Source organism: Nelumbo lutea, chromosome 5, assembly GCF_056320005.1.
Source record: "Nelumbo lutea isolate HS-2025 chromosome 5, American lotus-T2T, whole genome shotgun sequence".
NCBI lineage: Eukaryota > Viridiplantae > Streptophyta > Magnoliopsida > Proteales > Nelumbonaceae > Nelumbo > Nelumbo lutea.
Genome location: NC_142688.1, coordinates 6,751,015 through 6,775,221, shown reverse-complemented (window position 1 = coordinate 6,775,221; position 24,207 = coordinate 6,751,015). Strand labels below are relative to the sequence as shown.

General features: G+C 36.8%; 2 protein-coding genes across 8 annotated transcripts; both read right to left on the bottom strand.

Annotated features, from left to right (window-relative positions):
* Positions 1–1,559: 1,559 nt before the first annotated feature.
* LOC148850058 (uncharacterized) lies at positions 1,560–3,159 on the bottom strand. Of its 4 annotated transcripts, none has more exons than XR_016099221.1 (5): positions 2,932–3,159; positions 2,657–2,717; positions 2,241–2,549; positions 1,929–2,153; positions 1,560–1,838 (listed from the first exon to the last, which is right to left on the bottom strand). XR_016099221.1 is itself a non-coding variant. In XM_088944617.1 (4 exons), the coding sequence occupies exons 1-4, from the start codon at positions 3,010–3,012 to the stop codon at positions 2,002–2,004; spliced, it is 603 nt and encodes a 200-aa protein (XP_088800743.1). In that variant the 5' UTR covers positions 3,013–3,112; the 3' UTR covers positions 1,560–2,001. The 4 variants fall into 4 exon arrangements, 2 of the variants coding, with proteins under 2 accessions (XP_088800743.1, XP_088800744.1); XR_016099222.1 differs by having other exon boundaries at positions 2,245–2,549; positions 2,932–3,092; XM_088944617.1 differs by having other exon boundaries at positions 1,560–2,153; positions 2,932–3,112.
* Positions 3,160–4,908: 1,749 nt separating this feature from the next.
* LOC148850057 (70 kDa peptidyl-prolyl isomerase-like) lies at positions 4,909–19,207 on the bottom strand. Of its 4 annotated transcripts, none has more exons than XM_088947145.1 (13): positions 18,649–19,207; positions 18,397–18,483; positions 17,968–18,225; positions 17,699–17,779; positions 17,251–17,331; positions 15,974–16,168; positions 12,424–12,513; positions 12,111–12,286; positions 10,626–10,773; positions 10,413–10,537; positions 9,972–10,099; positions 9,759–9,879; positions 4,909–5,428 (listed from the first exon to the last, which is right to left on the bottom strand). In XM_088947145.1, the coding sequence occupies exons 1-13, from the start codon at positions 18,845–18,847 to the stop codon at positions 5,186–5,188; spliced, it is 1,932 nt and encodes a 643-aa protein (XP_088803271.1). In that variant the 5' UTR covers positions 18,848–19,207; the 3' UTR covers positions 4,909–5,185. The 4 variants fall into 4 exon arrangements, with proteins under 4 accessions (XP_088803271.1, XP_088803272.1, XP_088803273.1 ...); XM_088947146.1 differs by having other exon boundaries at positions 10,413–10,559; positions 10,651–10,773; XM_088947147.1 differs by having other exon boundaries at positions 17,949–18,225; positions 18,649–18,986.
* Positions 19,208–24,207: the final 5,000 nt, after the last annotated feature.

The window sequence follows — 24,207 nt, the reverse complement described above, 5'->3', positions numbered from 1 at the left end:
GTGTTTATACCTTAATTAAATAGTCATGTAAGCGCTCAAGTGTTGTCAATGTGCCAATGCAATTTATGAGTCTCCCTGGTGATCTTTATTATTACACATAAGCCATGCATTTTTCAAGTATATCCCGATGCATTTTCCAAGTTATGTACATTTCATGTTTTCTCGTGAATGAAACACCAATGCAGATGCCAAATATCAACTTAATGGACAAAAAATACAACTCTATGTACGCCAATGTCAATCTTTCTGTAAGGACGTAAGTAGCCTTGTAAAGATCTTCCGGTATCATACCTTTGCCGGCGCCATAGGTGTTGCCATAATCGAGAGATGGATTAGAAGTAGATCAGTTCGGGTGCTTTTACTGTTAAATCAGCATATCAAACTCTTCAAAACATCCATCCATCCTCATCAGCAACCAGTTTCAAATGGACACATTTGGAAAACCAAAATTCCATGTCATTATCAAGTTTTTTCTTTGGAAGGCACTATGGGATGTGCTGTAGGGCGTATGGGGAGTAGCATAGTGTGTCTGTTGTGATTCCATTTCAATGATACCGCAATGTCACATTCCCGATTATACTTGAATCATGTATGATAGATTGATCAGGTACAAATGGCTCTTAATTAAAATTATCTTTTAAGGGCATTCTTCATTTAGATTTTGAGAAAGGGGAAAGTTGGAGGATGAAATCCCATTGATCAAGAATCTCATGTTTTTTATTTTTAGATTTATGTGGGGACCAAGGAAGTTTATTTTCTTGAATGAGACAAAAATGTCATTTTTAATAATAGATTTTTATGGATAAAATAGTTATTACCTTATTTATATAAAAAATAAAAGAATATGGATAAATAATTATCCAAGTAACTGCATTTACTAGATAAGTAACTTACCCAAAAGCGAACGAAACCTTTGAGAAATACCATTTTTATATTTGCTTTGTTGTGTCTCCATTTTGCTTAGTGACGCCTAATAACGCTTATATATAATAAAAGGAAAAATCTATGATGCCAAAAAGATGTGATAATAGAAAGAGTTTTGACGGATCAAAACCCACACATTAATTTTGATAAACAACACCTTATTCAATACCACGTTCATCCAGTCTTGGTCATTTGTTTTTCTCCGATTTCAGAAGCAAAAGCGCAAGGGACACAACACCATAATACCAAACATTGCTTTTAAGAATTATATCTCAATTCTAAGAAACTATCTCTTAGAGTGTCAATATACACCCTAAACATGAAAATTCTGAGTGATCTGCTGTTTTTTGAGAAAGGCTTGCAAAATGCAATTTCTCAAGAGTGTTGACAGATCAGCTGATACGTCTAGACGAGAAGGCAGAATGGGATTATGAAAATAGAGAATGCTTCATTTTACCCATAACTCACACGTACAAAAAAGATATTTATTTTGGATTCCCTTGAAAATTTTTGTAATATTTAAAGTTTAAAATGTTCATATATCCTAATGAACTCCGCCTCACTTTTTTTCTTTTTGTTTTTTTTTTTTTTTGCTTTTTTTCTTTTTTGTTATTAGGAATTTAGGATAACAAAAAGAACCAAATGTACCCGGATTCTGTTCTTTGCCCATTTGGATGGAGTCACATAATTGAGTAAAAATGACAGTAGGAATCCTGTTCTGAGATACTACCAATTACCCAAATTTTTAATCCAAGCTTACACGGACCAGAGGCAAGGATGCTTCTCCTGAGTCCTGACCCAGGACATGGAGCCTCAGGATTTGGCATTCAGCATCGTTTCCATTGAGAGTTGAGTAGAGACCTGATAGCCTGATGTGATGTCCATTGGCATTCATTTCTTCCGCCCTTTCCTTTCTGTCCGATCAAAGCTTTCAAGGTCAAATAGTTGCAGTCATCATTGATCTAGAAGCCTTTCCATTCCACCAAAAACAACAATATAAGTACCTTGTAATCATTTTGAAAAGCAACTTCCAAGTTTCTGCAGGATCTTGAGAACGTATATGAAGCAGAGCACTGGTCAGGGTTGTAGGGCAGAGTTATTATAATCACTACAGGGCTGGGGATCAGCTTGGTGATGGTTCTCTGTATTGTTGCATTTTGCTGCATTCCGGCTGAGCCTTTTAGCCAACCTCCTATGGTTTAGCTTGTTTCGGGAAGTGCAAGGTTCATCTGAACAGGCAAAATCAGCGTACAAGTAACCCAACTGAGGATGTACAGTATAATACCCAAACCCAAACAAAAAGAAGCGAAAAGTACCAGCCTGGTTATGAACTTCAGAATCAAATCCCTCAGAAATGTTGTCATTGTTAGCTTTAGAATTTGAGTCGTCTTCTCCAGGACGAGGAGGTTCAGCTTCAGGAACATCAACAGAGTCACTGGTAGTTGAAGGCAAGAGCGGGCCAATAATTTTAATTTTCCTACGGCGGGAAGCAGCTTCCTTGAGTTTCTTCTTCCGAAGCCTCTTTCTCTGAGCCCTTGTTAGCTTCTTCTGAGTCCCACTCTCACTAGCACCGCTGGAGGTTGAGCTGTTTCCCTCCTCCGAGTTATCGTCATCACCTCTATCTGCTGCTTCAATCCCAAAACAGTGAAGGGCATATGAATATGATAATACATGGTAAGCAATAAATGCTAAAAGCTAAAACACTACAGATCCAATGGGTTTTAAGTCCTACCCGGAATAAGAGCATCCAAGTCCAGACCATGGGGCAGCACAGCTTCTTGCTCAACTTCTCGCTGTGATGTGATGATTGACACAAATTATATAGTTAGTTCGTAACTTTCATCTGATTATAAGAAATAAAAGTGAACATGCAGAAGCGGGTATTGATTTCATTGCTTTCAACCGGTCAGTGTGGTTCGTGATCGTGTGTTATGTGCCCTTGCAGAAACCCTAGAATTGAAAAATTAAACGACTACGTCAAAGACTCAAGAGAGAGAGAAAGAGTACTTGTCGGGAAAGAGGTACAGGGGGGTAGAATCTGTTCAAGAAGGCCTCATAGGACTTCCTTCTCCTCTCATCCTGATCCATCCCAATTCCGAACAACTTTTCCCGAGTGATTTGGGCGGAATGCTTCTCGCTTTGCGGAGTTCACAACAGTTTTATTCTTATACAGGTCATCTTGATCTTCTTAAGTTTCCTTTCACGTCCCCAAAACTCGCACCAAAGGCTGTGTTTGGTTGCGAAAATTTGCATTGATGCAAAATTATGATAATGCAAATAATTTTGATGTAAATTATGATTTATTTTTATTTTAAATTTATTTTATTTTATTTGATTGCATTGTAAATGAAACAAAATAAGATCTGAAGCAGAAATCAGAATTAAGTAAAACCCAGAATAAAATTAAATCAGAATTTACATTCTTTTTATTTACACTCATATATTCATATTAATGCAAATAAAATTGCACTGCAACCAAACACAGCAAACTGGACCGGTCCGTCTGGATTGTTGTTTCTTAACGAAAGCTTTGGCTAATTATTGACGGATCAGATCAAACGAGGAAACAACTTGCTTAATCTGATCATCAGCTTCTGAAAAAAGGAACTCTGTGGAGGAAATCTATTCTATCCTTCGTTAGTTGTTACCAAGAGAAAAAGACTTCGGCCGGGCTAATCGCGGAAATTTGCGGGTCAACCTGAACCGCTCCAAACCTATTACTAGTTGGTATTTTATTCTGTTGGGGCCATGTCTTCCTGACCCGGTGACCCCAACCGGGTCCAATCTATCCATAGCCCCACCCGAAACGACTCCGGATCTCCTACTCTTTGTTATAACAAAATCTTTTAATAATAGAGCAATCATGCCATAAATGCCCTCATAATCCTGCTTATCCGAACTGGTTCGTGGGTTGAAAACATGGACCAACGCCAACAAACCATGAAAGAACGACCAATTGCTTATCGGAGCTTCTTTTCCACATTCATTGTTTTTTGATTTTTTTAACTATTTTAAAGATATCCTCATTTCTCTATTGTTTGAGACTTTGAGTCCTTTGGAATACAACCAATTTATTGACAGGCGACGCAATATTTTGTAAAGGTAATATCTATGATGTTAGTATATGATAACAAAAGAACTTTAACGTCCCCTGAATTGAATTTTGATGAATACCAGCTGATCGGTTTTTGTTTTTATGATAACTGTTGAAACCATTAGTTTTTTTTTTTTATAAATCACATCTTTTTCATATCATAATTGAAAGATCGGGTAGACTATCTGTCCCTGAAATAGGTCATAGCCCCATTTCTCAATTTTTTTTATTTTTTATTTTGCTCAACCATTATTTTATGTATTGCTGACCCATAATACGTTATATATATATATATATATATATATATATATATATATATACAGAACCTTAAGTGACTAAATTTTAAACCTTGATCAGACATTGTTCAGTCTTCAATATGGAAATAAATGCTTTTCCAAAAGATGACTTAAGGGTGGGTTAATTGTCCTATTCTCCAAACACCTCAAGAACTTTATCATGTACAACGTACGAAATAGGTAAATCTATGATGATAGAAAGGTATATAGTAGAGCCTATCTGCTTTTTCGGAAGGCTACAGGCCTACAGCCAAACAAAAATCTTGTTCAGATTTTGTGGTCCAAACTCCTGCCAAAGAGTTTTTACCTTAAAAATAACTAGTATAAGAACAAATGTTACGCACATTTGCAAAAGACTCCAACTAACATTCATTCACCAATATTTGCTGCACATTAAATCCAAATTTCAATCAATATAATTATTTTTCATCAATTCACATTTCACAAAATGTATTTTGGATAAGATTTTAGCTGCAGGCCTGCAGCGTGTTATCTTATCACTGATTCACGTCTTTTGTTGCATGGTGCTGATGCACCATAAATATATGACATAAAACAAATCCTGTGATTTAGCATTTATAGTTTGCACAAATATCAAGGCAATTACCGCATTATATGGTATTGATTGATGCTGCTCTGAAACATAAAGTCTAGTTGTCTGATATCTATTCAAACCAACGATATATTTTCTTCTATCCCACATTTGTGAATTAGATCATGCTCACAAATCAAGTATTGTGACATGTAGATTGTGAGTTTTTAAATATTTTTGTGCATAAGATAGAAAGGGATCCGCCTTTTATAAAAAAAGATTGAAAGGGATCCACTAACCACTACGGTAATTGGATGTGAACTCACTGAAATATCTGTCTTAGCCTCGTCCCGTCCCCTCTATGGTGCTTTCAGAATCAGGGTATGACGCAGGGGACCAATTAGAATCCACCACCATTTCGTTGTTGGGTGGAGCTGAACTAACTGCAACCTTTTCCATTTCCATTGCCATGGCATCTCTGTCCCTCTTCTCATCCTCTGTTTTCCCTTCATTTTGTTGCATTTCCACTGCCATTGCATCTTCATCCATTTTCTCACCCTCTGCTTTCTCTACCTTCAGTCGCTGCCAGATAATTCAAAATGTTTAGTTCAATGCAAAGAAAAAAATTAAGAAAGCAACTAAGGATTACAACTCTTCTATTGTCCAGTCTGAAAGGAAAATAAGTTGAACCAGAAGTATTGGCAGGCATGCAAACTAAGAAAGAGTTGTATCTCAATGTATTGATGGAAATAATCATCCTCACTCCCAAGAAAAGAAAGAGAAAGCATTCAATCAGCTCCAACCCGATTTCCACTCCAACAATGATCAACTTTCATAGGAGGATTGGGTTTACGTGTCAGCTCAACCCAAAACTACTCAAGAAAGCCTTATTTCAATCGTATGAGGTTGGCTACATGAATCCTCTTCTACTATCCCACTCTATATCAAGGGCATTCCCTAGAGAGTCACCTTTCACTATCTTACAAGTTCCAGCAAATTTGGATAAATGGGATTGATTTGGTTTTGAACTGATTTTAGAAATTCAGCAAGTTTGTGAATCTAGGATTTTGAAGTCAACAGCCAACGAAAGACTTCATATGATGTACAATTGTCATGGCATATAAGCAATAAAAATGGAATTTGACAGAAAACCTAAATCCCAGGGATTTTTATGAGTAAAACCTAAATTCTAGGTTAATCTCCTAGTTTTATATGTCAACTAACAAGCAAATAAATAGAAAAATAGCAATACATTTTCCTAAATAACAATAAATTTCATATCAAAACCTAGCAAATCATCATTTCCAAGAGACAGTAGCATTTTAAATTTATTAATTTAGTAATCCAAATACAAAATTGCAATATAATAAATATTTGATGGAACAATTACATGTCAAAAAAAAACATAAGCAATCAAAAAATTTCAGTGGCTGACAAGGAATATGTCTGTTCTTATACAATGGGTGGGGAGATCAGCGAACATTTGGCTGATGGTTTAGCTAAGCAAGGGGCAATTAGAGAAGTCTTGTCTTGGGAGAGGCTGCAGCTCGCGCCTCACCAAGGGCTGTTGTATGAGCTTAAAGCTTTCTATCAAGTTATGAAGTAATAAATTTTTTTCTTTATTCATCAACAAAAGAATGTCTTTCGTTCCAAGGCATAACTTGTATCCATGCGCTTCATATTCGCCTGGAGTTCGCTCCCAGAAATATAGTCATCCCTACCCCCTCACGTCAATCCCACGAGCCTCTTATCCATTCTCATTCGATCACGCCCCCCCCCCCCCGAAAAACCCTTAGTTTTTTTCTATATTCCAAAAGTAAAAACCTAAACTAATATATAAGTAACATATGGTATCACATAATGTATACAACATACATACATATAAGATAGTAATGAAATATAGCACCTACTTTGTAATTTTTGTCACCTAAGGACTAGCCTTGTTGGCTAGAGTCCTAGACAGGCACCTTTTTGTTATAAATCATAGCGCTCAAGGTACCCCCCAAAAGAGCACCTTGATGCCAAATGCCCTGACAACTATGATATCATGTGGTGGACATGTATCTAAAATTACATTAGGTTAGTTTTAAGGTCTTTTTCCTTTCTTTATGGCTGAGGTTAGCTTAAAGTTGACATTACATGATTTTTTTTTTCTCAATTTCTAAGATGACCCCCTCCCCCAAAAGAAAATGTTAATGTAATTGTTGTTTCGGTATCAGCAAGTCCTATCAAAGTGACTTAAGGACTTGTTCTAGTTTTAGTCTAAGTAGGAAAGTCATAAGAGTCCACATATAATAACTATTTCTGATTGATTTCTGATTGCAAACATAAATCATAGTTTTTTTTATCAATAACACTTTACTTCATTAGATAAAAATATATACAGATTGTACAATCATAGGTCAGAGAGCATGGATGAGACAACTCCCCTCATATAGTCATATATTCTTATAAATTTCTTACAATTGTGTTTAAAAGCCCACTCCCTGTTTAGCTAATCCATCAGCCATTTCATTTACAGATCTTTTCACCCAATGGACTTGTAGCTGCACATTCATTGTCAACCACCTAAATTTCTTGATATCATTTCTGTATTTCCACGGAACTGCATTGTGGTTACATAGCTAGCTAATTATCACCTTGGAGTCCCCATCAATCCAATTGCATCTCACTTGCTCACCGCACTCCCTCTAATACCACCATCAACTCTGCTCTTGATGAACCTCCTACTCCAATGGCACCCAAGAATAAGGCAATGATGTGACCTTCATTCTTCAACACACCTCCAAGTCCAGAAGGTGTCAGATTTCCAATACTACTACCATCAAAATTAAGTTTTATGAATCCCCTTGTTGGAATCTCCCAAGCACCTTGAGTTCCACTCTTTCTTGTAGATGTTATAGTTAATGAATAGCCTTTTTTACTAATAAAAATTACTTTCTCAACCTAATAGTATGGCCAAGCCTACCTGATCTGCTCAACCAAGCCCAGCCTGAGCTAAACTTATCACTCAAGCCAGCCTTGGACTTAGGCTGGATTCTGGCAGGTAAATTGGGCTCGGCCAGGACTCTAGGACACGGTGTATTAAATAATTTGGAATTTTGGATTAGCTGAACACGTTATCTGTTAAGCAGGCTACGGAACCAATGATAACAACCCACACCAGTGATAAAATACATGGGGGCCACAGTGAGAGGTTGAATGGTTGTGGGCCCCATGTATTTTATCACTGGTGTGGAGCATTATTATTGGTTCCACAACCTGCTGAACAGCTATTGCGTTCAGCTAATCCCATCTCTGTATTGAAAAAGAACCTGTAAAACTGTCGGCTGCTTTAATTAAACAGCAAAGTGTCGGGCTTATTTTGGGATAAATAACAGATATTTTCATTAAGCAAGAATGCCAAGAACCACCAAACTGCTCACCAAGGTGAACAGAAAACCAAATGAACTATAACTGTATCATTTAAGTAATGGCCACAGTATGATTTTCTAAATATATACGTATGAAATAAAGAAGGCAAGAAAGGAAATTTGTAGAGATCAACACATGTGAAATATCAGAGAGCCAAAAAAATGGTTTGACCCAGTCTCATACACATTTTCAGATAATGCTTCCCAGTTTTAGCCACCTTCACTAAAATGGCTTCAAGCTGAGGGTGTATTCAACTGAACTGCCTAACTAAAAAAACAGAACTGAAACACACATTTGCCCTTGTACTTTCTTCCTATTGACTTAAATAATGGGTTGTCCACCTTCCTTCTACCTCCCCAACCACCACGTAGACAATCATTCTCAAGTACAAACAATAAATTTTCCAAACTCAAATGAAAATGAAGCACATAATCAGAGATTTCAAATCTAAGCATGGTGGGATTACATTTAAGATTTTAAGAGTTCTTTTAAGGGATGAATGTTAATCAACATTAAGTTCTTTCTCCATCATTTTCTTTCATTTTGCTCCTAATGTGCTGTATATGACCAATGGATACAAATCAACCTTATGGGAAAATTTTAAATGACAGGCTTGACAATTACAAGGTCAATATGCTATAAGACAGAATGTGGGCAATGAAGAAAAAATATGTACACAGATAAAGCATAATTAAGATAAGGATTATGAGATACATGATCGCAATAGTAACAGTAAAATTAGAAACAAATGCACTTCGAGAACTTTCTGGTAGCCCCAATAGGCAGCTAGCTGATAGAAAATCAATTTAGATGGTTGGTCATATGCATCAAAAACCAGCTACTAAAGCAATTATAAATGGGTTGGTGTAAGTTGAAAGCTCTAAAAAAGCAAGGAGAAGAGCAAATGAATACTAAGAGAAGTGAGGGCCTATGATCTAATAGAGGACGTGTCCATAGAGAAGATTCATAATGCAACACCAAATAGTTTAATAAGCTTTATTAGTGTTGAGATAACCTGAGTTTTCTTTTGTTTGCATTTTTATTTAACATGAAATTTACCAAGTTCACATGGATTGCACTTTAGGTCCAGTAGTCCTAAAGGTCAATTCAAATTTTAGTTGGGTTGAGGATATTCTATAAAATACCTTGTTTTTTTTTTTATCAGAAAGTACCTCTTTATATTCAGGTAAGTGTCTGCAAGTAGCAACTCTAGAATAGTATTTCCTTTTCATTTCTTTAATAAGCCAAGATGAAAATAAGTGGTAATATGAAATTAGTATAAGTGGAACTCAAAAATTTTATATATTCTAGTAATAGCTGTTTTTAATCTTGTATTATAACTTTCCTTAAGTCACAATCTTGTATTACTGTGTGGATGTCGTATAAACAACCATAAATTTGCCTTTTCTGATCCATCAAAATGAAGAGAAGCAGGAAGAAATTTTGGAGAACTAGACTGAAGCTAGTTGTTCAAAACTTATTAAGAACAATAGATCACCTTTGTTGCCACAGGAGTATCTTTCTTCATCCATGCAAACATGCTTGTGTAGAGCTTTGCATCTCTCTTGTTGCTTTCAACTTGGAGTTGTTTCAGTTTCTTCTGCATTGATTTGAACTCCCTGCAGTAAAATCATAAAATGTTCATTTCCCTTATATAGAGCATTTAAAGACTCAATATGATTAAATTATAATATTTTGGCATTTGGGTAACCTGTTCTGAGGATCAACCTCAAGGGCTTTCTTGACATCCAGTTCAGCAAAGTCCAAATCTGCAGTTTCAATATAAGCTTGTGCTCTTCTGTATAAAGCTTTCACATTGTGGAACTCAATATCCAGCACCTAAGGAGATCAAGAGGGGGTGGGGTAAATGTTAAGAGAGGATACTGATGTAAACTAATGCACCATCAATCCATTTAGGGGAGTGTAGCACATAGTGGACATGGATATGAGACGACAGATCTTACATCTATGGTTGTTTCACATATATCCACATCTAGTTTCCGCTATTTTTTTATTCATAAAGAATTCATAAATATCATTTTCTCACCATCAATGTTCACATAATGTCATATAATGTATACCCAAAAAAAAAGACATTAGTATTTTCATTATTATGAATTCATAATGAATGCAGCTATGCTCATGCTTTTACCTTAGAGCATAATTTGATTGCTCCTTGAAAGTCATTTAATTTGAGGTTGCATGCAGCAATATTCAACCAGCAAGACACTCGTAAAGCTTTGACCAGCTTTTGGTCTCCATCCTCAAATGTTCCATCTTCGCTGACATAATCCGTAGCCTGAGAGTAAGATAATAGCAATACACAAATTGAACAGTTACCAACATGGACCTTAAACAAGTTCACCTCGTCCAACCCTTGACTGCACTACCTTTTCATATCTCTTTGCTGCTCGTTGATACTTCCCATTCTTAAATAGTGCATTGCCTTCTTCTTTCTTCTTCCCAGCTGTCTCAATTTTTTCATGATTACTCATCTCCCATGGCGCTTTTTCCTGTAACAGTGAAAATAGAATAGAATTAAGTAGACGATAAAATATTTACAACCACCAAACATTTTTATTCTTCTAAATTATCACAGTATTCAACCATATTTAAAATACCATCAAACTTAAATCTCAGATTTTACCATTAGATAACATGTGCTTTAAATTTTGTGCAATAAGAAGGCATCATCTGCCAAACTTGATCGTAGTAAAAGTACCCTAGCCTCTTAATCATCATGTTGACTGTAATATCACTTAAAATATACAAGGTCAATGCCCAATGAATAACCCCTATGATAGTTGTTTTTACTGGAAGATCAATGCATTTCTTTCCCCTCATACTCCTTCCCATAAAACCATTAATGCTATTCTTCAGGCTTTCAGAGGGCAATTGTACTTTATCTCAAGAGAGTCAAAAATATCCTAATGCAACAAATTGAGCAGTTTGGTATCTCAAAGGGTGTGTAAAAATGGTTCCCAACCTAACTACCTAAGTCACAATGTCATCACATGCTTGATATGTATATGTGTATGAGATGTGATATAAATTACACTATTCAAGCATTGACACTTCTTAGTAGTTCTCTTGATTGGCAGCTTTTAACATGAGATAATTAGATTAAGGTAATATGGTGGGCCAAACATTCTTGAGACAAATTTAATCATGTTATCTCTAATATGAATAGGTTACCAGATTGTTTTCATTTTAATTTGTTTATTGACATCCCTAAAATGGCCAAAAAAAAACATGAATTGGAAAAGAGATTTCCTATTAATGTTGATTAATTCAGTGCAGAGTGGTTATTTTGTTTGTTTTTGTGATGGAGTGAGTTGGTATGTGGGTTTGGGCATGGGTTGAATTTGTGGGTGATTGTGAGGGATTTGTTGGGAGACCTTCAATTTGATTGAGGGTCTGGGTAGGAATTGGAATTATACTTTAAAAGTGTTTGGGAGGATGTTGAGATTTTTTCATTGGTGATAGGCTGAATGGCTGATAGCTTGTCACCTCTTCTTGTAATCTTTCCCTTATCCTATTAATAAAGTTTTATTTTTAATTTATCATCAATAAGCATCCCTAAAATGGAAAAACAAGCAACCATGACTCTGTCACGCAAATGATACATTGTCTCAATGTAGGTCATTCATAATGATATATTGTCTCCATATGCATGGTTTGACCCAACATTTACACTGTACACACAATTAATTAGTGGCTAAGAAAGTTACCTATTTAAAAAAACAAATAAAGTTTCTAATAAGTTGTTAGTTTCATTCATAACTTTCAGATGTGACATTGATTAACAAAAGGGAACAAATAAAAGAAAGACAGGTGAATGTGTCCTTACCCTTGTGAAATCTACCATCTCTAATTCATAAACAACAGTTGAACATGGAGGAATGACAGCTAAATCTCTTTCAATTTCATTGTTGCCAAAACCATATTCAGGATTTATTGTCACAATACAAAGTTCACCCTTCTTCATTGTTGCTGCTGCTCTGTCTAACCCCAATATCACTTGTTCTACAACACAAAACACAAATACCATCAAGGCAAATAAGGTTCTATGACCAATATTCTAACCTGATTATTTAATCATCCACATTTTAAAAGCAACAAAAGATAAACTTGAAAAGAAAAAAAAAAAACTGAGGGCTGACCTTCATCTATGACAAATTCCAAGGGCCCCACTCCATCAAAGCCTTTCCTCTCAAATATGGTACTATCTTGCAGCTTACCAGTATACCGAACTGCAGAAAGATTAAGAAACAAAAATCAAGAGTCATTATATTTGAAATACCTAGCAATATGTGAAAAGTAGGATATAGTGCTCTGAACAACCAGATCTCCCTCTTCTAAGAAGTCAATAATGACATCATCTAATCGATGCTGTCAAAATGTTATAATTTATGATACGATTCACAATTTGAATCATGAATTCTATGGGTTTTGACTTTCGAATCTTATGTCTGAATCTTTTTCTGCAAAAATCCTGTAGTTTTTGTTTGAATCCTGCAATTTGAATCATGAATTTTATGATTTATATGATTCATGTGATTCAAATTGATTCAATTAAGAATTAGTTCTCTACTTTGTTATTTCTTTGTTTCTATTTAGTTCTGTCAAGGGATACTTGTTTTAAAGTGCTTCCTTTTAAAAGATTAACTGAAGATCAAAGAAGTCTCCTTGAAAAACCTTTTTCTAAGGAAGAGATTAAGATGGCCATCAGCAACTTGGACAATGAGAAATCTCTTGGGCCTGATGGGTTTTCCAACTTGTTCTATGTTAAGTGTTGGGATTTGTGAAGCAAGACATTCTTAATGCTTTTCAAACCTTCCACTCAAATGCCTCTCTACAAAAGAGCATGAATAATGCATTTATCACTCTCATTCCTAAGATTGAAGGGACTGTGCATTTAAAAGATTTTAGACCAATTAGTTGAGAGGATGAAGGGGGTGTTGGATAGTTGATCTCAAAAAATCAAAGTGCCTTTGTGCCAGGTAGGAAAATGATTGACTCGGTTCTTATTGCAAATGAACTGTTAGACTCTAGGAGAGAGAGGATTCCAGGTCTGGTGTATAAGCTGGATACAGAAAAAGCTAACGATCATGTCAATTGGAGTTGTTTAGACAGTTCTGGAAAAAATGAATTTTGGGCAAAAGTGGAGAAACTGGATGAAAGTTTGTGTATCCTCCCCCCAAATTCTCCATTCTGATCAACGGCCAATCAGCAGGCTTCTTTGAGAGTTCTAGAGGGTTAAGGTAGGGAGACACCCTCTCTCCCCTTCTCTTTATTTGTATTGCTAAAATTCTAACTCTCTTTAGTCAAAAGGCAATAGACTCAGGGTTGTGGGAAGGGTTTGCAATCTCCCTTAGGGGGGAAAAAGTGAATATCTTCCAGTTTGCAAATGATACCTTATGCTTTATTGATGCCTCTCAGGAACAGCTGGAAAATCTTCTTAGGATCCTCAACTGGTTTGAAGTAGTAACAGTTTGAAAGTCAACCTTAATAAAAGTCAAATCATCCCAGTGGGTGAGGTCCCTAACCTGGAAGAATGTGCTAATATTATGGCTAGTCAGGTGGATCAGCTTCCAATGAAATATCAAGGCCTTCCATTGGGGGCTAAATGCTCTTCTTCTACCATTTGGGATCCAATAATTGAAAGATTGAAAAAGAAATTGTCCTCATGGAAGGCAAAATACCTTTCCTTTGGAGGTAGAGTGACCCTTCTAAAAAGTACCCTCTCCAACCTTCCTACCTATTTTCTTTCCCTCCCTATCTCAGATAAAGTGGCAAGGAAAATAGAGGCTCTCCAAAAAAAACTTCTTGTGGAGGGGTTGGGAGGAAGAAAAGAATATCCACCTTGTGAACTGGAATGAAATTTGCCTCCCTAGGGAGAAAGGGGAATTAGGCTTGAGAAGGATTAAGGAGACTAATTAGCTCTGCTTTGTAAATGGATCTGGAGATTTGCCACCGAAAGGGGAGCTTGGTGGAGAAGCCTAATAGCTTCTAAATTTGGGGTTGAATGGGGTAACTGGAGAACAAGAACACCCCCACCCCCCTAACTGGGGCTATTCTTTATAGAAAAGCATCATGAAGCTTTTCCCCTTGTTTGATGGGGGAACCAGTCTCAAAGTTGGTAAAGGGGATAGGGTTAAATTTTGGAAAGATCATTGGTGTCTGAACCATACCTTGGCTGAAGAGTTTCCTCTCATCTATCAATGTGCCTCCAACCAAAACGCTTCAGTGGCTGAAGTATACACAGTTTTGGGCAATGAGGTGGCATGGGTTCCCCAGTTCAGAAGAGGTTTTTTGATTGGGAAGTTCAAGAAGCTACGAGGTTGTTGGAAACTTTACAAGTTCAGAACATTGACTACAATCAGGATGACCAGTGGAATTGGGTCTGGTCCAAAGAGGGTATTTTTCTCATAAAATCTATGGCCAGTAGACTCAGTAGTAGAGTGGCAGTGGGGGACTTCCCTACTCAGCAAGTTTGGAATTCAGTTTGCCCATCAAAAGTTAATTTCCCTGTCTGGACAATGGCCTTAAACAAATATCTGTCCAGAACTAATCTTGAAAGAAGAGGATTGCAGATCCCGGATAAGTCTTGTGTCCTTTGTGAAGATCATCTGGAGTCTACGGATCATCTCTACATTCATTGCCCATTTGCTGCCCAGGTGTGGTATCACTTCTTGAAGGCTGTGGGGATATGTTGAGCCATGCCTAAATCGGTTAAGGATTTTGCTCTGTAGTTGGAAGCTCAGTAATTTGAAGAAAAGAAGGAAGCTGGTTTGGATTTCCATCCCGGCAGCAGTGATTTGGATTATTTGGTCTGAGAGAAACAACAGAATTTTTAAACAAAGAGCGAGAGGGCCTGCGGAATTAGTTCAGATGGCTGTTGGTAAACTGATTTCTTGGATTTCAGTCACCCCGGAATTCAGACATTTAAGTGTAACTCGGTTACTAAGGAATCAGTCATTTTGGTGCTTGTAATGGGGGGTTCTCAGGCTTGCCTTGTTGTTGGCAGGTTTTGTTTTGTACTTTTAATAGTTTGATTTAATAAATTTATCTTACCTTTTCAAAAAAAATACTTGTTTTAAAGCGCTAACTAGAAAGCATTTATTTAGGTTATTTAAGACCTTTTAGAAACTATATTGAATTTATTTTCCATCATATGTAGATTAAAGAAACATTGTATGTGGGCTATTTGACCTTCAAGTCAAACTTGATTATATCACCTTAGGCTTCTAGTCATCTAGTATACAAGTGATAAACTCTCTTGTTTTAGGTACATATATGGTAGATATGGATTAAAATCAGGGTAATCTTTCATGTGATTCAAATAGATTTTTAATAACAAGTTTCTAAACAACAGAAATAATCTTACAATTCATAATTCAATTCAATTCAGCTTTCTCTACAATTTACAATACAATTAAAGTGATTGTTCAATGAAAATCCACAGAGCGGATAGCCTGACCATAAATATCTACATCAAACAAAATATCTTACTATATGTTTTAACTTTTAACAATTTATGTTATTATACAAGTTAACTTTGAAAATTAATTGCAAGATCCTCCAGAGTTGCAGAGGCACAACAACATCAATAAATTTTTTTTAGATCAACACAACATCAATAAACGTTTGAAATATGTGGAAAAGGAACATACAGTGGCATGTTACAGAGGCAAACATTACAATACTTACTAGTAACAGCAGCTCCATCATTTGCACTGACAGTGCCTTCTCCTTCTCTAAGAATCTTTTTCAAAACCTTGGTATCACCAGTAACATCAATAACTGGCTTGAAGGATAACAATACAAGATCAATGTTTAACACAGAATTTGGGGGGATAGCTGGAAATCCGTTGCTTGCATCTCTCCCATTCTCCCCAAATGCATCTGTAATAGTTAATAAAATTAGAGGAAGAGCTCACTAACCCTTAATAGGCACTCTAAGTAAAACAAACTTTCCAAATATAAGAGATAAACAAGACCAAAAATGTGCATAACTTTTTTTCTTTTATTTCCTTTTCTTCTTTTCATAAGCACACTATGGGCATGACTTATTTCATTATTAATGGTTGAGAACTTTTACTTTAATTATGAAAAAGGTCATGCACCATAGCTTTGATACACTTAAGTAACTTGGTAAGCTCTAGGAATTCTTCCAGTGTGAGTAGTCATTTTATGAAATACTTTTACAGAAGCACCTTGAATTTCCTATTATCAATCTCCTATTAAAAATTAGTATTAATCCACACCATAGAAGGGTTGATGGGGACCTATAAAGTCTAAATTAACATCTAAACTTTGGGTTTTTCATGGTGTAGGCATCTGTAATCCCCCACAGAGACAATTGACTCTAAAAGCAATCTAATCTGTGAAAACAAAGGAAGTGGAGGTGGAGAGAAGAAAGTCCATGTCAATACTAGATAACTAATTACTTGATTTTTTACAGAGCATTTAGGGGGATAAATAGGGTTATGCTTTACAGCCAATTTTGCCTATGAATCATAAAGATCTTAACTGATCCATACTCTTCTAGTTTCCTACCGGGCATATCACATTGCAGTACATCTCTATTCAGGTATAAAGATGAGCTTCAGGAGTTCCATTTTGGTTCAGGGATATAGTTTGTTTGAGAATATTTATGACTCTAAGCATTTAAGTAAAAAAATGCATAAAAAGGGTACGAAGCTTTGGCCTGTTAACAAACTCGGAACACAAAAGTATAACAATTAAAACTGTATGGCCATCATGATAAGAAGCATCAACAAGCAAAAATTGAGAGCAACATATTTTTCTCAGCTCAACTAAGCCTTTCTCCCACTATGTAGGGTTGGTTAAATGAATCCCATTTTGTCAATCCACTTGTTCGGTGTGAGAAGCAGCATATTTTTCTAGAACCAAAAAAAAAATGAATCTAAAAATTAAAGACACTTAACATCATATCTACAAAATATAGTAACAGAAATACATACACTTAGATTCAACAATTAATTTGACCTTCTCTCCCCTTTTCATGGTCTTAATTGCTTTTTCCAACGCTGGGCAGAAATGACCTGGCAGAGAATTTGAGGGAAAACATCATTTTAAAAAATTGCAAAATATCAATTAGAATTCACTGCATTGACCTTCTCTCTCTTAAAAGGGCAGCCCAGTGCACAAGTCCCCCGCCAATGCAGGGTTTGGGGTGGGACAAATGTATGCAGCCTTACCCCTGCACATACAGAGAGGCTGTTTCCCAGATATGAACCCTGGCCACCCAGGTTGCAATGGAGCAATCCGACCGTTGTGCCAAGGCCCACCCTCACCTTCTCTCTCTTCCTAGCCTCAAAAACATAAAGGGAAAAATCCACAGAAGGGGAAGGAGTGCAGGAGTGGGAAAATAAATTTCTGCCCTTTTAACCATGGAGTAAAGAAGATTACCATCTTTCACATGAAATTCAGTTCCTTCTTCTGGTGTTTTCGCAACAATTGTTCCATCAATGAGCATCGCTTGGTATTTTACTGCATTGACAATAAGAGGGTCACAGCATTATTCTAACACTCTGTGAACAATAGCAACAGCCTAGCTAAAACTTTCACAAATCAGATAACTTAAGTACTTAACCCAGTTCCTGCTAGTTTTGTATAATCTAATACAATAGACTGCAACACAAAAGATTTCAGAAGTTACAGGACAAATCTTGCAGTACCCATAACCTCATCCAAATCACCCGGCTGCTCAATTCTCTCCCCTTTTTCCAAAATTTTCTTGATAATCCCACCATCCTTGCAGATATCCACCACCGTGATCCAAGAGATGAGCTCCACCTCAAACTGGATATCGGAATTGGGTGGGACGCCATCGGAGCCTTTGGTTCCGTACCCCAAATTAGAAGGCAATGTGAACAATGATACTTCCCCCTTTTTCATGGTAATGATCCCCTGATCCAAACCAGCCACAAGTGGACCTAATAAACCAATCAATAAGATAAGACAAACAGAAATTCAATCAAAACATACTCAAAATGAGGAAACATAAATGCATTAGAAAAGAAAACGAAAGCAGTTAGCCAGTTACAAGGGCCAAAAACAAGTCGATTACCCAAACGTAATATCAAGGGAAAGAACCGAAAACTCACAGTGACCAAGCTTAAAAGTGAAAGGCTCGTCCCTATCCCTGCTGGAATTGAAATTGGTTCCATCAAGTAAAGTACCGACGTAATGAACTGGATGAAAAAAAAAAAAAAAATCAGACTACTTAATTGTTTGATGAAAAGTTAAAGAGATCAATAAAAGCAATCTTGCTTCTAGTAACATGGAGAAGAATGATAATGAAAGAAAGAAAGAAAGACACTGAACTAAATCCATGGGCTTATTCTCTTGCTCATTACCAGTAACTTCATCGCCAAACTCGGGAGTGTCCCACCCCTGGCCACGCTTAAGGAGTTTCTTCTTCACGCCAGAGCTGTTAATCTCCCTCTCCTCTCCTACCTTGAGAGGTGGGGCGGATTCAATCACCTCTCCAGGCTCTTCGTCGAGCTTGTCTTCGTTTTCAATGTCGGAGAGGTTGGTATCTTTGTCTGCTGCCATGATTGAAGTTACTGATCAACGCAACAGCATGCGATGGCCTGCGCCTACCGCCAAGGAAGAATCGCAAGATAAAGGTTTGCAGCGGGGTGTTTAGGTTCTCGCCCTCTGGGGCATCGAGAGAGTATACTCCGTGCAGTGCGAAGCGAGAGAAGTGATCACTGATCAGTGATCAGTAAAGAAATCTGGAAATACAGGTAAAAGGCCAAAATTGCCGATTTGAGTACGAGGCCTTACCATCAGAAATCTCGACCGTCCACAGGGAAGTGATTTGGGCACAGTTAGTTAAACCGGGCAAATCCACAGTGTGCTGTGCTGTGGTGGATAAGTGGATTGTCTACCCCGAGCCCCACACCAAATTCATTAGCCCTCCAACATCCCCATCTTTAATACTGGCGTGGATGATTGGTTTCACATAAAGCTGGAAGTTGACCCAACCGGCGAACCCTATCCAACCCAACCCGGAAAAACAGGGTTAGGGTCTCATATTTAGATATTTGAATGTGAGAATGACCCAACTCAGAAAAAATTGGGTTAGGTTGGGTCATGGGTCAACCCGTTGATTCGATTGAAAGTCTAATTGGGATTATTTATGTATTGTTAGAAGTTTCCACTCTTTAATTTTTTCTATTTAGTCTTTACTCTATTGTTTACTCTTTAAATTGTTAAATGGTCAAGTTTTTTTTATTTTATACTTGGAATTTTAAGGTTAATTCCTTTAATTTTGGCATTTTTCATGTAGTTTTTCTTTTTCTTTTTTTAATTTCAGTTATTTTTTGAGATGACCAAAATTGACCCATGGGTCAATCCTAACCCGAACATTTAGGGTTAAGGTCTAGCATTTGATAACCCAACCCAAAATTCAACCCGACCCAAAATCAACCCGAAGTGTCTTGACCCAACACTACCCCCGTGAATTGGGAACATCTCCCCTGCATAATACTATGCAGGAGGATGAGATGTTCTCCATGTGTGGCTGCGATGTTATGTGGGTAGACATGGGTAGGAGATCCAGACTCTGATAAAGTACATTCAAACCCGGAAATTTTCAAATAAGTATCGGCCCAACATTAACCCAGCCAACCTAACCAATTACATAGAATTTTTTTGGTACTTAACACAACACAATAACCTTTCAACTTAGGTGATAATAACAAGATTCAAATCCATGTCTCTGCTGGGACTATCCAGTTATCATGCAAACCGAGTCACCACCCAGTTGGTAACCAAGAAATGATGCAAAGGGTATGAGGGTAGGGTTAGCCCTTTTTTGAGACTCTGGATCTTTTGCCCATAAGAACTCTGCCCACGTCTACCCACAACACACTACCCCCGTGAATTGGGAACATCTCCCCCTACATAATACTATGTAGGAGGATGAGATGTTCTCCATGTGTAGTTGCGATATTATGTGGGTAGATGTGGGCAAAGTTTGTGTGGGCAGGAGATCCGGACTCCTTTTTTGAAAAGAAGGAATAGTTAGTAAAGTCCTCTATGCTGATCAAAATACTATTCATATTAGAATCAAAGACTTAAATGGGAAAACTTGGTATTGCTCATTCATATATGGGGAGCCAAAAAAGCAAAAAAGGAAGTTGTTCCTTAAAAATTGGGAGTATTTAACAGATTTAGTGAAGGGTTCATGGCTGTGTTGTGGTGATCCGAATCTTGTTTTTAATCACCATGAAAAAGGAGGAAGGAAATGCAGTAATGCCTATCTAAATGCTAACAATAGGCTTCTAAGGAAGTGTGGGCTTCAAGAGATTCAAAGTCATGAGGTAGGCTTTACCTGGTCAAACAAAAGGGAGGGAGAAGAATGCATCCAAGCTAAACTAGACAGAGCTCTTTGTAACCAAAGCTGGTGGGATCTTTTTGAGGAAGCAAATGTCAAAATCCTTATTTCTGTGGGGTCTGACCATTTATCCATTCTTGTAGATAATGAGAGAAATATGAAGTCAAAAAGGAGACCCTTTAGAATGGAAGAAATGTTGTTCTCACATGAAAATTTTTAGAAATTATGGAATAATCTTGAAACAGACAGCATTCTAGCTTAGTTCAAACCCAATTAAAGGGAAAAAACAGGAAAGTTGCAAAGAAATTTGAAGATCTGGAACAAGGAAACTTTTGGAAATGTCCACAGAAATATAGAATCTAGCAAAAAAGAACTAGAGGTTGAACTAGAAGAAAAAAAAAAAAAAAAAGGAAATGTGGACAAAAACAAAATTTAAAACATTGAGTTTGGGAATGTGGTTAAAAAGGGAGGAATAAATGCGGGCTTAGAAGTCAAGGGTAAACTGGCTAAAATATAGGGACAAAAACACCAAATTTTTTCATGCAACAACCTTGAAAAGGATAAGCATAAATAAAATTCTGAAACTGGAGAAAGAGTCAGGTGAGTGGGTGGAAAGTGAAGACCAAATAGAAGAAATGTTGTACAATCACTTTGAGGATATTTACAAAACTTCAAACCCTGGGGTTTGGGATTCTTTGCTAAGTAGCTTGAGTAGAAAATTATCAAAAGAGGAAAGCAACTGGTTGGAGAGAGATCTAGAAGAAGAAGAAGAGATCAAATTAGCTTTGCAGATGGCCCCTCTAAAAGCCCCGAGGCCTAATGGACTCCAAAATATTTTCTTCTAGAAATATTGGAGTATAGTAGGGTAAGATGTCTCCCTTGCAATTACATATTTCTTTATTCAATCAAATTTACATATCTTTGATTCCCAACGTCAGAAGTCCAACCAATGCAAGTCATTTCCGACCTATTAGCTTGTGTAATACAATCTATAAAACAATATAAAAAATCATGGTGAACAGAGTCAATCCTTTTCTCAATCAAATGATAAGTGAAAATCAGAATGCCTTTACTCCAAGAAGAATAATCCAGAATAATATTTTACTAGCTCATGAGGTAATTGATTTCATGAAAAAAGCAAAAGGAAAAAAATCTTGGATGGCTTTGAAACTAGCATTTGACAGAGTGGAGTGGAATTTTTTAGAGAAAGTAGTGGAAAAGCTAGGCTTTAGGATTAAGTGGATAGGGTGGGTCATGGAATGCATATCATTTGCCTCTTACCAAATCCTCATAAATGGCTCTCCAAGCATAAAAATAATTCCTGCAAGAGGAATCAAGCAAGTGGATCCTCTGTCCCTCTATTTTTTTCTTTTCTGTTCCGAAGCCCTCTCAGCTCATATCAACCATCTTGTTTCTCAAAAGAAACTCTCAAGAATTAATCTTAACATAGTATCACATGTGATCTCCCACCTTTTTTTTTTTTTCTTTTTGATGATGACAGTTTTTTTTTTTTTTAACGAGAGCCACTCCAAATGAAAGTCAAACCCACTTAGAAACAATCAGCTTTTGGCCAGTAGGTAAATTTCTCCAAATCTATTTTTATTTTTCAGTAAAAAGTTGCATACAAGATTGCAAAAAATGTTGGGTAGGAGCATAAGAATTAAAAAAAAAAAGTAGAAAACCCCTCTATTTATCCTAGTCTCCCAACTAGTGTCAGAAATTCAAAAAATGACCTATTTCATCACCTCATAGAAATGATTCAGGAAAAAACCTCAAGCTAGTTTGAATTATTTCTATCTTAGGGAGGGGAAGAAGTGCTGTTGAAATCAGTGGTTTCTGCGATACCAACTTACTCAATGTCATGCTTCTTAATCCCTAAATCTATTTGTGAGGAGATGGTTAAGGTCCAAAGAAAATTTTGGTAGGGTTCACAAAATAAATAAATAAATAAATCATTGGCCGAATTGGAATACTATCAACAAAAATAAAAACAATGGGGGACTTGGCTTTAGGGGTCCTCATCACTTTAACGTAGCCCTATTAGCAAAGCAAGATTGGAGATTATGCATAGAAGAAAACAATCTCTAGGCAAGGTTAATTAGGGCAAAGTACCTAAGAGGAAAGGATTTTCTGAATGATAATTTAAAAAAGAAAGGATCTTGGGGTTGACAAAGCTTGTTAGATGGGAGAGAAATTCTCAAAAAAATGTGCTTGTTGAGAAATAAACTCGGAAAGAAAAGTTAGAATTTGGAAAGATCCTTGGTTGGGAAGCTTCCAAAACTTCAAAGTAATCGGACCTGAACCAGGACCCAATTCTCCCATATGGGTTAGTGATCTTATTAACAATGATAGGAGATGTTGGAACCCGAACCTGATTAGGAACAATTTTAGTGAGCTAATGGCTAATCAAATCTTAAAAATTAATCTGGCTATGGGGCCTTGGGAGGATAGGCTAGTATGGAAAGGTTCATCCTCAGGAAAGTTCACATTCAAGTCAGCCTATTTTTTAGCAAAACAACCTACTAACCAAGATTAACCCTCCCCCTCTAAGTCTCAAAGCTCACAAGCTAAGGTTTGGAAAGTTATTTGGAATATCAAAATAGATACAAAAATCTCTCATTTCATTTGGAAATGTTGTTGGAATGCAATAGCTGTAAAAGAAAATATAGTTAAAAGGCAAATTCTGATGATCCTTCTTGTCCCATTTGTGGGAATGATTCTGAATCTGTGATGCATGCATTACTTTTCTGTAACCATGCAAAGCTAGTATGGTTTGGGTCGCTTCTCAGCTATGACTCAGACCAAGCTAAGAACAACTCAGATTTAATTTGCTGATTGGTTAGTTTGATGGATTGAAAGGCTTTTCCAAGACAAACTCAGAAAGGATTATGTGATCAATTTCACTGCCTTATTAATCTGGAATCTATGGAAAAGCAAAAATAGGGCAATTTTTGAAAATATAGAACCAGATCCTAACGCTACTTTGCAAATTCTAAATAGGTTGTGGACGGAGAGGATGACAACTTTGTAGTTAAGATGGCAACCCCTACCCATCAAATGTTCATTAACTGTGATGGAGGCTTTAGTGATTCGGGTGCAGTTGCGTAAGGAATCATATTTGGTGAAATTTTGACTGTCCACTATGATCAATGTTCAAGCTACTCGGCAATTTACTCTAAAGCCTTGGCCTGTTTCAAGGAGTGCAACTTTCTTGACGTCTCTTCTCAGGACATTTCATTTTGGAAAGTGATAATAGGACCTTGATTCAAGCTTCAAAAGCAAAGAATCCTAATATGGCTAAGGAAAATATTTTGACCCTCTGTGAGGGGCTTGGCTACCTTTGAATTTTCTAATGTAAAAAGATAGGTGAATGGCTTGGCGCATGCTTTTCCCAAGAAAGGACAGATAGACTCTAGTTTGTTCACATAAGCTTTACTTCTGTGGTTGGCTAATTGGGTCAACAGAACCCAATTTTGTAACTCTTCGTATTGTCAGTTGAATGAAAATTAACTTCTTTTTGCCTAAAAAAGAGTTGGTAACCAATTACGTAAAGGTTGAGTCTGCATTACAC

What these genes read in the sequence shown, in the direction of transcription:
- LOC148850058 (XM_088944617.1), bottom strand. Translation starts at nt 3,012, where the DNA reads ATGGATCAGGATGAGAGGAGAAGGAAGTCCTATGAGGCCTTCTTGAAC. An exon ending in CTGTACCTCTTTCCCGACAA is followed by an intron (nt 2,718 to 2,931) that starts GTACTCTTTCTC and finishes ATCACATCACAG; the next exon opens with CGAGAAGTTGAGCAAGAAGC. An exon ending in CTTGGATGCTCTTATTCCGG is followed by an intron (nt 2,550 to 2,656) that starts GTAGGACTTAAA and finishes GGATTGAAGCAG; the next exon opens with CAGATAGAGGTGATGACGAT.
- LOC148850057 (XM_088947145.1), bottom strand. Translation starts at nt 18,847, where the DNA reads ATGGCAGCAGACAAAGATACCAACCTCTCCGACATTGAAAACGAAGAC. An exon ending in ATTAATTGTTGAATCTAAGT is followed by an intron (nt 16,169 to 17,250) that starts GTATGTATTTCT and finishes TAACTATTACAG; the next exon opens with ATGCATTTGGGGAGAATGGG. An exon ending in CAATCAAATTATGCTCTAAG is followed by an intron (nt 10,100 to 10,412) that starts GTAAAAGCATGA and finishes TGATCTCCTTAG; the next exon opens with GTGCTGGATATTGAGTTCCA.